At 45.2% G+C, this 15490-nt stretch overlaps 1 protein-coding gene across 5 annotated transcripts in view; it reads left to right on the forward strand.

The window, feature by feature from the left end:
• The window catches only part of STARD8 (StAR related lipid transfer domain containing 8), a 279975-nt gene that overhangs the window by 167697 nt on the left and 96788 nt on the right, over positions 1–15490 (forward strand). Inside the window, exon 1 of one of the 5 annotated variants that reach the window (XM_040442140.1) lies at positions 2702–2847. The exons of the other annotated variants lie outside the window; for them this stretch is intronic. Coding sequence (XP_040298074.1) covers positions 2814–2847 — 34 coding nt within the window. The 5' untranslated portion in view covers positions 2702–2813. Of the gene's footprint in view, positions 1–2701; positions 2848–15490 lie in introns of those variants that run through there. 5 annotated transcript variants of the gene reach the window in all.

Genomic DNA, 15490 nt, shown 5'->3' on the forward strand with positions numbered 1-15490 from the left:
TATTCTCTGGATAGGTCATCAGTATCTCATCGGTGGGGGTCCAAAACCTGGGACCCCCTCTGATCAGCTGCAGCGGCACTCCTCACCAAGCACAGCGCTGCACATTGTATAGTGGTTGTGCTTGGTATCGTGCTCAACGCCATTCACTTCTATGGGGCTGAGCTGCGCTTAGACCATGTGACCGATGAACATGTTGTCACTCGGCCTAGGAAAAGCTGGGGTGCTACTGCAAGCACCACTGCCTTCTTGAACAGCTTATCGACGGGGGTCCTGGGTGTCGGACCTCCACCCATCAGATACTGGCCTATCCAGAGAATAGGTCATTAAGTGTTCTTGTTATTTCACATATATATTCTTATTATTATAGCCAAATCTACCATCCTAACTCCTCCCATGGTTCACGAAATATCAGCGTTTTTGTGGAGAAATTGGTCCCATAGGAATGAATGGCGGAATGTTCAAAACTAGAGTGGGAGCTGACAAAAGCTAGAGTGTGAGCTGAAAAATCAGGACATGATTTCTAAACTGCCACCACTCTCTCATTTTCAAGCCCATCTACACAAATCTTATATCAAAACGTTCAGCTATCCCTGCTGCCACTATGCCACAGCTAAGCCATAGTCCTGATGGTTTTCACAATATGACCATTTGTTTGCATCTCACGCCGCCCATTGACATTCATTGAAACTCCACTCTAGCCACCTCAAATTTGAAGGGCAATTTCTAAACTGCGACTCTGCCTTCATTTTTAATATTTCAGAGACATACTATGCATCAAAATGTAGGTCTGGCTTTTCGCTGTAGGATTTATAATTTGTAAACTACAAGCATTTGAAGATGGCAACCGCCAGTGAAGTGAGCAAGTTGGAGCAGTTTGTTTGTAACCGCTCTTCTCTGCCCTGGCTGTAGAGTGAGTTGCCATAGGAACCCAGTTGTGTGAGCAGCCACCAGAGTGACAAAAGCTAGAGTGTGAGCTGAAAAATCAGGACATGATTTCTAAACTGCCACCACTCCCTCATTTTCAAGCCCACCTACACAAATCGGCTTCTAATGTTTTTATAAATGTATGTTTTAATGTAACTGTGAAGCACTTTGGGCAACAACATTCCAATTAAATGTGCTATATAAATAAATACAAGTTGAAATGCATTTCTCACTCTATAAAGCTTGCCATGTGCACTTTTTAAATTTGATCAATTGGTTAGTGTAATGTTTACTATCTTTACTCACTCCAAACACTCCAAACAGTTACTCTGCCCACTCCATAAAGTTACTATGCCCAGTCCAACCTTTCCACAGTTACTCCAGCCACACAACAGTTACTCAAGCCACTCCACCCAGTTACTCCGCCCACTCCAGTTGTAACCTACTGGTGGAGGCAAGAACACTTCACACAATTTCCCCAGAAATTGCAGCTTTTCTAGTTAGTATTAAAGTCTTGGAAAAAGCCTTTAAGGCTACATTCTCATGACAGTGAACAAATGTCAGTTAAAAACGGATAAACTGTCAATTGTTAATGGACATTTTTTTCATGTATGCCTTTCTGAGAAACGGATGGTAAAAACGGTCCCCTTAAATTGTATAGGGGCTGTTGCTCAGTGAATACGGACATGATAGAACACGTTCCAGCTTTCGATGTCACTGGCCATAAAAACAAAAAACTATACCGTATGAATAACCCCATAGACTACCATTGTTCTTAAAACTGACATGTGCCAGCCATTAAAAAAAAACTCCTACACATGTCCGTCTTTCACTGTTGTGTTAATGTAGCCTAAAAGGGTTTATGGCAGATATTCCAACACTGGCATCTCCTTTTATCTGGAAATGACTGGTCCCATGACCCTCATTTTACCCTCAGTGGCTTCTTCTGAAGGTAAATCCACACGAGGCAGCACTGACATGGCGTTAACAATGCATGCAGCATGTGGCGGTGACATCCAAACAAGAGCTGTCACTCAGAGCAGGGGGGGGAGGGGCGCAGAGAGCACTTCACAGTGAAGCTCCGCCTCCAGTGCACTTGCAGAAGCAGAACCCGGCAGAATAAAAGTTCATGCAATTACTCCTCATAATAAAAGATCTGCTGCTGTATTCGTAGCTATACAAGACTGCATTTAAAAACTAGTCTTTTTTTTTTATATATTAAAGGTGAATAAACTCTAAAACCATATAACCCCCTGCAATAAAATGCCAGAGCTGAAAAAAGGGTAAACTTGAGCTCAATACCTGGAGTGGGAGGTATGTCTAATATCTGTCAGTCTGTAACATCATTTAGCAATCGCTGAGAGCATAAAACACATCCATACCCTAAGAATTGGAGGAAAGGTACCACAGAGTAATAACCATTTCTGAAGGCCAGTGGTGTGGCGGCATGAGGGAGTGAGCCTGAGTCCTCCCCCCGGACTAAGACACTATTAATTGGACACTCAGCTACTCAGTTGGTGGGATTGGAAAAGTCCATCAGAAGATTGTCAATTAGTGCGGGCCAGGCAGAGGTGCTGAGCTATACAGAAGTATACAGATCAGCTAGCTGTATTGTAAGCTCCAGAAGCCAGAGGTTTATGGCAGGCAGTGAAGAGGTTAAAGCAACACTCTCCCTTTTTCCTCTTCCCACCCGATGGGCTGTCCCAGGACTGCTAGGGTTGTGCATGGAACATTTGTTCTTGGAGGAAGGGAGTTTAGTGAGGTCAGCAGGGCCAGATGCTGCCATTAGCAGGCTATGTGTAGGAGAGCTACAACCTCTCCCTGTATGTTCAGCCCCTGTCCTTCCCAGGATTGTGCCCCCTCCACTGGGGCTAAACCCATGCAGCCCAATGAATAGGATCAGGACTAAGAGAAGCAAGAATGGTAAGGCTGGGTGTGCTATACTGGAGCTTTGACATTTTTGGTTAGTTTCCTTTGTGATTGTATATGTTTAGCAGAGCTGAATTTGTTATCTTGCACAAGTGTGATTTTTCTAATGTGCTGTTTGCGGTTTACATATCACTATCCTAACTCAGACTGTTATCAAGATGCTAAAGGGTTAAATGACAGATCTGGCTCTGCGTTTGCCCTCTAGGAGGAAAATGTCAATGACAGTGTGATATCATTTACTCCGGCTATGTTTTGTTCATTTTTTTTTTTTTTCCAGTGATTAATATTTAATTTGACTTCTTGAAGATACAAGTGGCACAGTGGGTGGCAGACGTAAGATAGTGGGGTGATGCCAGCGACTCGTGAAGTTGGAGCTGAGCTAGTTTCTATGATGCTACCTTATTTTACTCTTCCTCAGCTTTCTCCACATCCCTCCTAGAGCCGCTCCAGAGGAAACGGTGAACCTGGGGGAACGGATCCATATTCTACACAATATACAAATAACTGCATGGCATAGGGGGCTGCCTGTGATTATAAGGTACCCTGTGCACGCGCCATGGGCTCTATTCACATTCATTTCTGGAGTGAAAAAACCGGTGTGCTTTCCAGAAATGCAGCTTTTCTGAGAGTTCTCCTATAGCAGGAAATACTTGTCTAAGAACGCCAAAGTTGCCAGGATTTAAAATGTTCCCTTTAGGGAGCTTCCCAATCTGTAGGATTCTGAGGAAGGCAGGACAAGGACCCTCCAAGATATTATATACTGTGCTGCTGTCGCAGCAGGCCTCGGAGCGCTTTACATTTGTCACTCCTTGGAGGACTCCGAGGCAGGATGTAGGGGGAGATTTGGCATGTGGGAGGTGACAGGATGTTGCTGCTGTCACTCCAGATTTCTGAGGCTTCGTTATCCAGATGACATTTGTGCCAATGTATTTCTCTCCCTGTTGTGTATATAGCACTAACCTATTCGGAGGAGCTGTGCACACACTCAGGTTTTTCCAGAAAGACTTACCAACACAACTAACACTCGCGTTTTGTGCGGATCCGTCATGGACGGATCCATTTAGATATTACAACCGTCTGCATCCGTTCAGAATGGATCCATTTGTATTATATTTAACATGGCCAAGACGGATCCGTTTTCTATTGTGCCAGATTGTGTAGGTGAAAATGGATCCCTTCCCATTGACTTGCATTGTGTGTCATGACGGATCCGTTTGGCTCAGTTTCATTAGACGGACACTAAAACGTTGCAGCGTTTTGGCGTCCGTCTCCAAAGCGGAATGAAGACTGAACTGATGCATGTTAAGCTGATTCTTTTCTATTCACAATGCATTAGAATGCAAACTGATCCGTTTTGGACCGCTTGTGAGAGCCCTGAACGGATCTCGCAAACGGAAAGCCAAAGTGTGAAAGTAGATTAAGACACACAGACTACTGTCAAAGAAGTCATCAGCAATACAATGATTCCCCAATACAAGAGCACCCCTTTCCCCACTTACATCTCCACTAAGGTTCTGTTCACATCTTTGTCTTTCCATAATGGGTTCTGATATTTTTTGGGGTCGGCTAGCATAGAGCCGCACTTCCAATGATTGCGGTATAGTGCTGCTCGCATCACAACAAATGAAAATGAATCCAAGTTACCACAATACGTCAGCCACACGTCCAATGATTGCATTTTAGTGTTGTGCGCATAACAACTAATGAAAATGAGTCCAAGTTACTGTAATACGACAGCCACATGTCCAAAGATTGCGGTATAGTGCATCGCGACTAATGAAAATGAGTCCAAGTTACTGTAATACGACAGCCACATGTCCAAAGATTGCGGTATAGTGCATCGCGACTAATGAAAATGAGTCCAAGTTACTGTAATACGACAGCCACATGTCCAAAGATTGCGGTATAGTGCATCGCGACTAATGAAAATGAGTCCAAGTTACTGTAATACGACAGCCACATGTCCAAAGATTGCGGTATAGTGCATCGCAACTAATGAAAATGAGTCCAAGTTACTGTAATACGACAGCCACATGTCCAAAGATTGCGGTATAGTGCATCGCGACTAATGAAAATGAGTCCAAGTTACCGCAGTACAACAGCTGAAAGAAATCCTCCTGGTTTGGATTTCTTGTGTTGCAGCAACTTGCAGGTTGCAGCGCAACTGCATTCGATTCCATTATTTGTGATACAGGCAGCACTACACTTCGATCTTTGGCTGTGCGATACGGACAATGTCACTGTGTAACCATAGCCTACAGGTAGGTTCACACCTCCGTTTCATTGTTCTGGCAGAGAATAGCCTGCCAGAGTTAACTGGATCTGGCCTAGCCTGATACTGCCGTACACCGCCAGATCCCATTGACTATAGTGGGATCCAGCCGGTTTCCTGCATGAGTGCTGGGTTTCGGCCAGACATAAAACTCTGCATGCATTGGTTTTTGTCCAGTCGAAACCCGATACTCATGCCAGGAACCTATCCAATTATAGTCAATGGGGTCCGGCAGTGAACGGCAATATCCGGCTAGACTGCATCCTGTGAACTCCAGCAGGCTGTTCTCTGCTGGGACAGCATGCCGGATCAGTTAAATGGGTTTTCTCATCTCAGACAATGGGGGCATATCGGTAGGATATGCTCCCATTGTCTAATAGGTGCGGGTCCTCTGGGACCCGCACCTACACTGAGGACAGAGCCCCGAAAAGTTGTGGAGAGTGCACTGCTCATGTGGAGTCGCCCTCCATTCATTTCTATGGGGCCGCCGAAATTAGCCGAACGCTGGCTATTTCCGTTGGCTTCATAGAAATGAATGGGAGCAGTGGCTGCGCAAGCGCTGTTCGCTCCGATTCAATACTATGGGGAGAACGCTTGGTGGTGGCGGACCTGGGGAAACCCATGGTCCTCCGGCCACCACCTTCCCCGCTCCGTTCTCGATGTAGTTGCGGGTCCCAGTGATATGCCCCCATTTTCTCAGATTGGAGACAAACTAAGGTGTGAACAAAGGGATCTTCAGAAATAGATCTGTCAGCAGTTATGACTTTCTTATGGATGGAAGCCATGATGCTATCATGAACAAAGCCTTAATATATCCCAATTATCGCTAAAGGACTTTGCGAATATTTTTATTCTATCGAATTTACATACATCGAGTGTGGTGAGTCCAATACTGTCACCAAGTGATACCAGGCTAAAATACCATCTCAGCCGATCCGCCTGTGTCAGTATTTTTTATGTATCGATTTGTCTCTGCTACATCGAATCGAATTTTATACCAAATCGAACTCTGCTACATCGGCCTCTGCTATATCGATCACGTCAATCGGATTCTGCTATACCGGCTACGTCAGACATCAGTGAGTCGCGTATTCTATTACACCTATCTGGGCCACCGAATCCTTTCCCTGGTTCTTCGCGTGGGATGCCACGTAGACCGACATGAGTGAGCACGGGCTGAAAGCAAGGTATCCACAATCTGCAAGCGCTGTTTGAGCGCAAATTCTCCACCATTTGAAAATCGCAACAAGGACATTTTCCTTCGAACCACAAAGGTTCCAACTACCGGTAAAATCGCACATAGTTATACGATTGTTATAATCTTAAAGGGATTCTGTCAGCAGGTTTCACCCCTGTCAGCTAAACATATGCTGATGTTCAGGGCCTCATCAGGATTCCTAATGTGGGCTTCTAAATGTGATCCGTAGCCTTATTTTGCTAAAAAACAGGTTTTACTAACCTGTCACTCAAAGAAATAAAGTGCCCAAGGGGATGTCAAGGGATGCAAGGTGCCCGCCGCACCCACCGCCGTTCGTGCCCAGCGCCGCTTTTCCAGACTTCTGCACCGCCTCCTAATCCTCTGTGCCGCCTCTCGCTCTCCGTCCCTCCTCCTCCTGCTGTAAGATATTGCGCGTGCGCACAGGGCTCTGAGAGGCTGGCGCCAGAGTGCAGGTCATACCTGGGTTGAGCGAAGTGCCGGCGCATGCGCACTTCGCTTCAAGAAACCAAATCGAGAAATCCGCACAGGCGCATCAGGCAGAGCCCTGTGCGCACGCACAAGATCTTATAGCAGCAGGAGGAGGAGGGGGGAGGGAGGGAGAGTGAGAGGCGGCACAGAGTATTAGGAGGCGGTCCAGAAGTCTGGAAAGGCGGCGCTGGGCACAAACTGCGGTGGGTGTGGCAGGCACCTTGCATCCCTTGACATCCCCTGACATCCTTTTGGGCACCTTATTTCTTTGAGTGACAGGTTAGTAAAACCAGTTTTTTTTTTTAGCAAAATAAGGCTACGGATCACATTTAGAAGCCCACATTAGGAATCCTGATGAGGCCCTGAACATCAGCATATGTTTAGCTGACAGGGGTGAAACCTGCTGACAGAATCCCTTTAAGTTGTCGAATTACTCTGTATATGGGAGAAAATCGATAATATCTGAAAGCAAAGAGGTCACATTTATTGGAGTACTCCAGTTTTATAGATCCATGTGTGAGCTCCGCATTATATTTATCTATATACAGTGTGTGTGTGTGTGTGTGTGTATATGTGTATGTATGTATGTATATATATATATATATATATATATATATATATATATTTTTTTTTTATAGAATAAGGTCATGTTTTAATATTTGAATACTTTTATTGGGGTAATACATTTTGTGTATGCCAATATACTGTGAGCCAGCCTAATTTATTATTGATTTAAAGCCTTAATATACTGTAAATCCTTCGGTCAACCTTTGTCAAATTCTGAGCTATCAGTGGTGCTGTTTGCTTCTGGAAACGCTGAGTTCATGTAGTTGTTTGATGACGTTTGCTGCACTTTCTGCATTTTTAGAGGTGTTTTTTGCATTTGTGTTTTTTTGCTGCAATTTTTTGGGTAAATAACCAGCTCCAAATATTAGCTGAAGGTCTGTGGGACATAGAGGTCAAACAAACCTGTTTTTGCTACTGTCGTTTTTGTTCATAAGGGCGCCTTCACAAACCGCAGATTTTATTGCAGTATTTTCCACAACTAAAAATCAGTCGCTACAGGACCGCCGTAGCAGGATTGCGTCTTTGCGGCGGCCCTGTTATTCCGAGTGGATGCGCCGGGGCGTCATCTCGCGAGATGCGAGATTTCCCGTGAACGCGCATACATGGGCGCACGCGTTCACAGGAACTGCAGGTGATCGAGTTGATCTGCAGCCTGCCAGCGGCGATCATTCGCTGACAGGCTGTAGATCCGATTTTTTTTTTTTTTTTAACCCCTTAAATGTATATTAGACGCTGTTTTGATAATATACCTGCTACCTGGTCCTCTGGTGGTCCCTTTTGCTTGGATCGACCACCAGAGGACACAGGCAGCTCTGTAAAGTAGCACCAAACATCACTACACTACACCCCCCTTCCCTGTCACTTATTAACCCCTGATCACCCCATATAGACTCCCTGATCACCCCCCCTGTCATTGATCACCCCCCTGTAAGGCTCCATTCAGACGTCCGTATGTGTTTTGCGGATCCGCAAAACACATACGGACGTCTGAATGGAGCCTTACAGGGGGGTGATCACCCCATATAGATTCCCTGATCACCCCCCTGTCATTGATCACCCCCCTGTAAGGCTCCATTCAGACGTCCGTATGTGTTTTGTGGATCCGCAAAACACGGACACCGCAGATCCGCAAAACACGGATGTAGAAATGTAGTTGTTTAAAAAAAAAAATAATTACAACTGAAAGTGAAAAATGTCATTTTTTTGCAAAAATTTCGGTAAATTTCGATTAATAACAAAAAAAAGTAAAAATGTCAGCAGCAATGAAATACCACCAAATGAAAGCTCTATTAGTGAGAAGAAAAGGAGGTAAAATTCATTTGGGTGGTAAGTTGCATGACCGAGCAATAAACGGTGAAAGTAGTGTAGGTCAGAAGTGTAAAAAGTGGCCTGGTCAGTAAGGGGGTTTAAGCTAGGGGGGGCTGAGGTGGTTAAGGTCTGCAGCGTGTGAATGCACCCTTGGGCCCCTTTCATACGAGCGAGTTTTCCGCGTGGATGCAATACGTGGCGTGAACGCATAGCACACACACTGAATCCTGCCCCATTAATTTCAATGGATCTGTGTACATGAGTATTTTTTTCTCGGGCATCAGTTCTGCGTTGCGTGAAAAGCAGCATGTTCTATATTCTGCGTTTCTCACACAGCCCTGACCTCATAGAAGTGAATGGGGCTTCAGTGAAAAACGCATCGCATCCGGAAGCAAGTGCAGATAGAATGCGTTTTTCACTGGTGGTTGCTAAGAGATGTTCTTTGTAAACTTTCAGTTTTTTTTATCACACGCGTGAAAAGCGCATCAAAACGCATTGCACCCTAGCTGAAAAAACTGAACGACTGAATGCGATCGCAGACAAAACTGACTAAACTTGCTTGCAAAATGGTGCGAGTTTCACTGAATGCATCCGGACCTAATCCGTCACGCTCGTATGAAAGAGGCCTTATTAGACCTGGAGATAGTTGGGCAGATCATCGCTGATTACCAGAGTAATGAGCAAGCGCTGGTTCATCGGGCAATCACAATTTTTAAGCATGCTAAATATTTGTTTGCCAGCGGCAAATCGTGCCGTCTAATCATGGTCTGGTGACAGCAATTTTTTTTATTCTGTATGGGGGACGAGCGATGGCTCCTCCCATACTGTGGAGGAGACTGCTGCATGTAATAGCAGCAGTCTCCTTCACTGACTAGCAGACGATTGTTCCCTTCTCTATTGGGGACAAATCCTATGAAGAACACTCTACTGGTCAAACATAATATCTGCAAGAAATGCCTGAAAGAAAATGCAGCAAAAACACAGGTGGCAAAAAAGATATGCTGTTATTCAGGTGTTTTTATGGTCCAAAAAAACACCTGACAAAAATTGTGTGCATAGGGACCCTTACCTCTCCAACAAGGCTTGTTTACCCAGCTTTCCTAGACCTCTGAATGGCAAACCTGCTGAGGTATACAGTGATTAAGGAGGTGTATGCCAAGATCTGGTAAGACTGGGTGACATTGGTTGTCATCTAGAGCTCCCTGAGATATAACAAGATTTGGACGCCCTACAGATGAGGTTTAAAGTGAATGCAAAGTACATAGCTCTGTCAGCTGCCTGCTGTGATTCTGAAGGAGTGGCCATATTCTGGAGCAATGCACGGTTCTTATTAGATGGTGGCTTACTGGCCTTCTACTTAGACGTCCAGTTCCACAATTTCTTCCTGGTTTGGGGCTTATGGAGCTACTGTCCTTCCTGATGCCACAGGAATGGTCAGATCATTGAATCAAAGGTAACAGGGTGATATTGTTGAGGATGGGGTCTCATGTCTCCCTGACCTCACTCTTTGGCCTCCTCTGTAAGGAATGTTCCTGGGGCAGTTCAGTACAGGGCTCTGTCTGTGCAGGGGTTAATTACATGCCCTTGATGACATACTCTGCTGCAGAGGCGGGCTGCATGTTTGGAAAGAGTAGAAAGGACCCTGTATGTTTTCAATGTGTGGGATCACATCCCACCCCAGGCTGCGTCTGTGCCCCTGGGGGTAAGCAGGGAGTGTCTGTGTCAGCCTGGGAAATAAGGAGGCAATTGTCAGGCAATCGCATCCCACCATCATAGGCCCTTTCTGAGAGGGAACACTTGGTATGCTTTAACCCTATCATACTGAGTGAGTTTATGAATGCCTTATTAAGAGTGCTACAGTGTGGCTGCTGTGCATACCGCGCTCACAGACCTGACATTCTAATATCAGTATGGCCGTAACATGCCTATTCTCCACTTCTGCACCACCCATATTTCTTGGCACGTGCCACAAAATGTATTAATATAATTTGTAATTAAACTTAGGCCTCTTTCAAAAACTCATGACTCTCACTCGGGCCTCTTTCACATAAGCGATAAGTAGGGTGTCCAGACGTCCGGCTTCCGGGCTCCTGGTTCTTCATCAGGCCTGGGCGGACGCCTGGGAGTCCTTCTTTTCGCTCAGACAGCAGTCATGCGCTGTGTGCTGCAGCCACACACTGACTCGACTGGCTCTCGCACTGTCACTAGAGCCGGCCGGCATGACATCCCGCTCCGTGACTGGAGTGACCTAAGCTATTCGGTGCTTAGCCTGTCCAACGGTGACTGAAGATCTTGCATCATCCCGCTCAACCAGTCATAGAGCGGGAAGTGGCTGTAATGAATGACTGAGCGTGAGAGCAGCAGCCAGGCCCGTGCGCAGCAGAGGTCTGCGTGTCCCTGTGTCTCTATCCTGGTAGATCACAAACCTTGATGACCACAAGGCATCACTGGCTTCAGGAGCCCCAGCCTGCCCTGAAATAATTCCTTGTAGGAGAGGAAGTTCTGGTCAGGCGCAAAATCACTGGTATAGCAGGTCTCTCCTGGTGCCAAATGGCTTCCAGACTGGAAGCCATTTGGCACCAGGAGAGACCTGCTATACCAGTGATTTTGCGCCTGACCAGAACTTCCTCTCCTACAAGTATCCCTTGGGGGATTGGGCATCCGATCCCAAAGAGACTCCTTCTGCGGCTGCATTCCTGGAAAAAAGGGTCTATTATTTTACAAGTCTACAATAGTGCTGTGCCTAACTCTAGCACAACCCTAAAAGGTGAGCACCTTTGTCTTCCAAGCAATTTTATACTTGTTTTGGACGTACTATCCTATTGTGCTCCCCCTATCCCGCCTTTTTCTCTATTCCCCTTGTGACCGAGTGGAATCTAGATACGCCTGTGGCTTCAAGACTGAAATAATTCCTAGCAGCAACCTGTAAATGCCCAGTCTTCATGTTTGTGAGCCATAGAAAAGGAATTCCACATGGTGCAAGCAGGGGCGTAGCTAAAGGCTCATCGGCCCTGGTGCAAGAGTTCAGCTTGGGCCCCCTGTTCCTCAGTGCTCTTTGGCAAGTGAGCACATTAAATCTATAACAGAGCCCTCCCATCATGCACTTTCTTTAATACCGGTGTCTTCTTATGCGGCACAAGGGTCTTTGGGCCCCCTCAGGCTCCTGGGCCTGGTAGCAACTGCTACCTCTACACCCCTGGGTACAAGCACTTGGTCACTTGGCTTGCTGACTGTACTAGGCTGGCCAAGCAGTGCGAGGGAGCAAAACATTAAGGGGTTAACATGGTGTGGCAGATTTCTCAAGATTGGTGTAAAGGAGACTTGCTTAGTTGCCCATAGCAACCAATTGGATATCAACTTTCATTTTTCAGAGCTCCTTTGAAAAATGAAAGCTGGAATTTGATTGGTTGCTCTGGCCAACTAAGCTAGTTTTCATTTACTCCAGTTTTGATAAATCTACTCCAGTAAGTTTCATCCAGTTACTGCCAGAGGGGCGTGGCTTACAGGTGGTGTGTGGGACAAAACAGGTAAAAGGCGTGGCCTAGGTTGTCCTCCTTTTTGTGGTTGTGAATGTGGCCACCCTAGCGATATGAAATGCGCCATGGGCTGTTCAGTGTGGTACTGATGGTTTTGCATGCACATTGAATCTATTTTGTCTGCAATTGCATTCAGTGTTTTACTTTTTTCCATTAGGATTGTATCAATTTTACATCCGTTTTTTTCAGGTGCATCTGTATGCCATGCACGTGTGTCAATTTTATTTTCACTGACCCATTGACTTGAAAGGACCATCCATGCATGAAAAACATATGCTGTGGATTTTCTTGGGCAGATAGATGGTCAGTGAGAAACAATGTCCGTATGCCTATTGAAATGAATGGTTCAGGGTTTAATCCAGATGTTGTCCACTGGAAAAACAGATTGCAGCTGGATGGAAAACTCAATTTTGTGAAATGAGTCTTAGGGCTTGTTCACACGACCGTATGGCTCTTTCAGTGTTTTGTGGATCCCTTTTTTCTTTTTTTTTTTTGTTTCAGTAGTGTTTCCGGTTCCATTCCGTTTTTCCGTATGGTGTATACAGTAGTTACATAGAAAAAATTGGGCTGGGCATAACATTTTCAATAGATCCGTAAAAACGGAACAGATATGGAAGACATACGGAGTATATTTTTTCTATTTAATTTCTATAGTTTTTTTTTTTTGCGGACACATTGACTTGAATGGAGCCACGGAATGTGATTTGCGGGCTATAATAGGACCTGTACTATCTTTGAACGGAAATTCGGAAATGGAATACATACGGAGTACATTCAGTTTTTTTTTTTTTTGCGGAACCATTGAAATAAATGGTTCCATATACGGAACTCAAGAAACTTCCCTAATACGGAATGCAAAAAACGTTCTTGTGAACGAGCCCTTAGGGTCCATTCACCCGTCTGTAGTGCATTACAGGAATGCCTGTTCTTGTCGGACAAGAATAGGACATGCTCTATTTTTTTCCAGAGCTGCGGACCGGAAGATCGGGGCCGCGCTCCGGAAATGCGCATCCATTTAGTCCCTATAGAGAATGAATGGATCCGCACCCGTTCCGCACAATTGCGGAACTGGTGCGGACAACACTTGCAGACGTGTGAATGGAGCCTTAGGCTAATGTCACACAAGTGTTCTGCTTTGTGAAGGGACAGCCTCCAGACTGAACCCTGACCCATTCATTGCGCATGCACATGAGCATTGCTTTTCACTGACTGTTTGCTCAGGATAAGGCCTATTGCACACGACCGTATGGCTTTTTCAGTGTTTTGCAGTTCGTTTTTCACGGATCCGTTGTTCTGTTTTTTGTTTCTGTTGTGTTTCCATTTCTGTTCTGTTTTTCCGTATGGCATATACAGTATACAGTAATTACATAGATAAAATTGGGCTGGGCATAACATTTTCAATAGATGGTTCAGCAAAGAACGGAAACGGAAGACATACGGATGCATTTCCGTATGTGTTCAGTTTTTTTGCGGACCCATTGACTTGAATGGAGCCACGGAACGTGATTTGCGGGCAATAGGACATGTTCTATGTTAGAACGGAAAAACGGAAATACGGAATGCATACGGAGTACATTCCGTTTTTTTTGTGGAACCATTGCAATGAATGGTTCCGTATACGGAACGCAAAAAACGGCCAGTAAACGGGGAAAAAAAAACGGCCGTGTGCAGGAGGCCTAAATCACAGCGTGTTCTATCTTCATCCATTTTTCATGCAGGATTGGTCCTTTTAAGTTAAGTGATAAAGTGACAGCACATGCAGGACATCTAAATGCAGTCCTTTTTTCACTGATGGCTGCTAGGAAACTGTGTTTCTTTTCAGTTTTTCATCACGCGTGAAAAATTCATGTACAATGAATGCATCCTGATGTAAAAAACTAACTGAAAGCTATCGCGGACAAAGCTGAATCAGCTTGCACTAAACAGACTCATTCCGTATTGTTCTTGTAAAAGGTGTCTTGTGTAGCACTTGCGATGCGGACGTGCTGCGTTTGAGTACTGCGTGGTTGTACGGTCTGCAGCGGGCTCTGATTAAACTAATGAAGCCCACACTGCTCAGTGGATCTGTATTGTTAATGGCAATACACACCCTCTGAACAGTGCGGTCTTCATTAGTTTTATTAGACCCGGCCGTGGACTGTACAACCGTGCAGTATTCAAGCACAGCAATTCAGCCCCGCAATCGCAACAAGACCGCGCAGAGTGGTCATACCAGTACTGACCACAAAAGGTGAGTGAGTTGGGGGAGCTCCTCTGTGGTACCGCTTCATCCAGCAATTGTTGTTTGCTATCTACAGCAGAAACTGTCAGGCGCCAACCAGTTGTTGACGAGGCGTTGCTGGGCAAACCATTTTTACAGAAGTGATCGTATTCTGCAAAGCCTTTCTATGATGGCACCAGTCTGACTGACAGTTCTGCTTCTTTTAATGTCCAACTGGATTGAGCAGACAAATTTTAAGATAAATTAAGGTAATGACAGAAATTCTGGCATTTGCTATGACCTCCGAGGGCCAGGTATTACCATATTCTGGCTGGTGTGGACCCAACAGACAAACATTGAGACTCTCAGATCTTCAGTGAAAGGTCTTTTCTTATCAATGTTTATCATAGCATAATGCTTGGATATACTATTGTACCCCGATAACTGGGGGTCCCATACAATCCTCGGAATGAAGGGGCTGTGTGCCTATGGTTTCATCACAGATCTTTCCTGCATCCGCATTGCGGGGAACTACAGCACAGCCTCATTCAAGTCCCAAGTCCCACTTAGGCTAGTTTCGCACTATCTGCATGGAACTCCGGCAGGCTGTTCTGGCGGGTGAAAAGCCTGTGGGATCCGTGCTAGTGCATGGCAAAGAAGGACTATGCAATTCATCTGATTACTCTTCATAACATTCTGGAGTATATGCAAATTGCTATTATAAAAACTTAAGCAGCAACTTTTCCAATTACCAATATTTATCTAATTCTCAAAACTTTTGGCTACGACTGTACAGTCGTGGCCAAAAGTTTTGAGAATGACACAAATATTAGTTTTCGCAAAGTTTGCTGCTAAACTGCTTTTAGATCTTTGTTTCAGTTGTTTCTGTGATGTAGTGAAATATAATTACACGCACTTCATACGTTTCAAAGGCTTTTATCGACAATTACATGACATTTATGCAAAGAGTCAGTATTTGCAGTGTTGGCCCTTCTTTTTCAGGACCTCTGCAATTCGACTGGGCATGCTCTCAATCAACTTCTGGGCCAATTCCTGACTGATAGCAA

The sequence above is a fragment of the Bufo bufo genome, chromosome 8, assembly GCF_905171765.1.
Source record: "Bufo bufo chromosome 8, aBufBuf1.1, whole genome shotgun sequence".
NCBI lineage: Eukaryota > Metazoa > Chordata > Amphibia > Anura > Bufonidae > Bufo > Bufo bufo.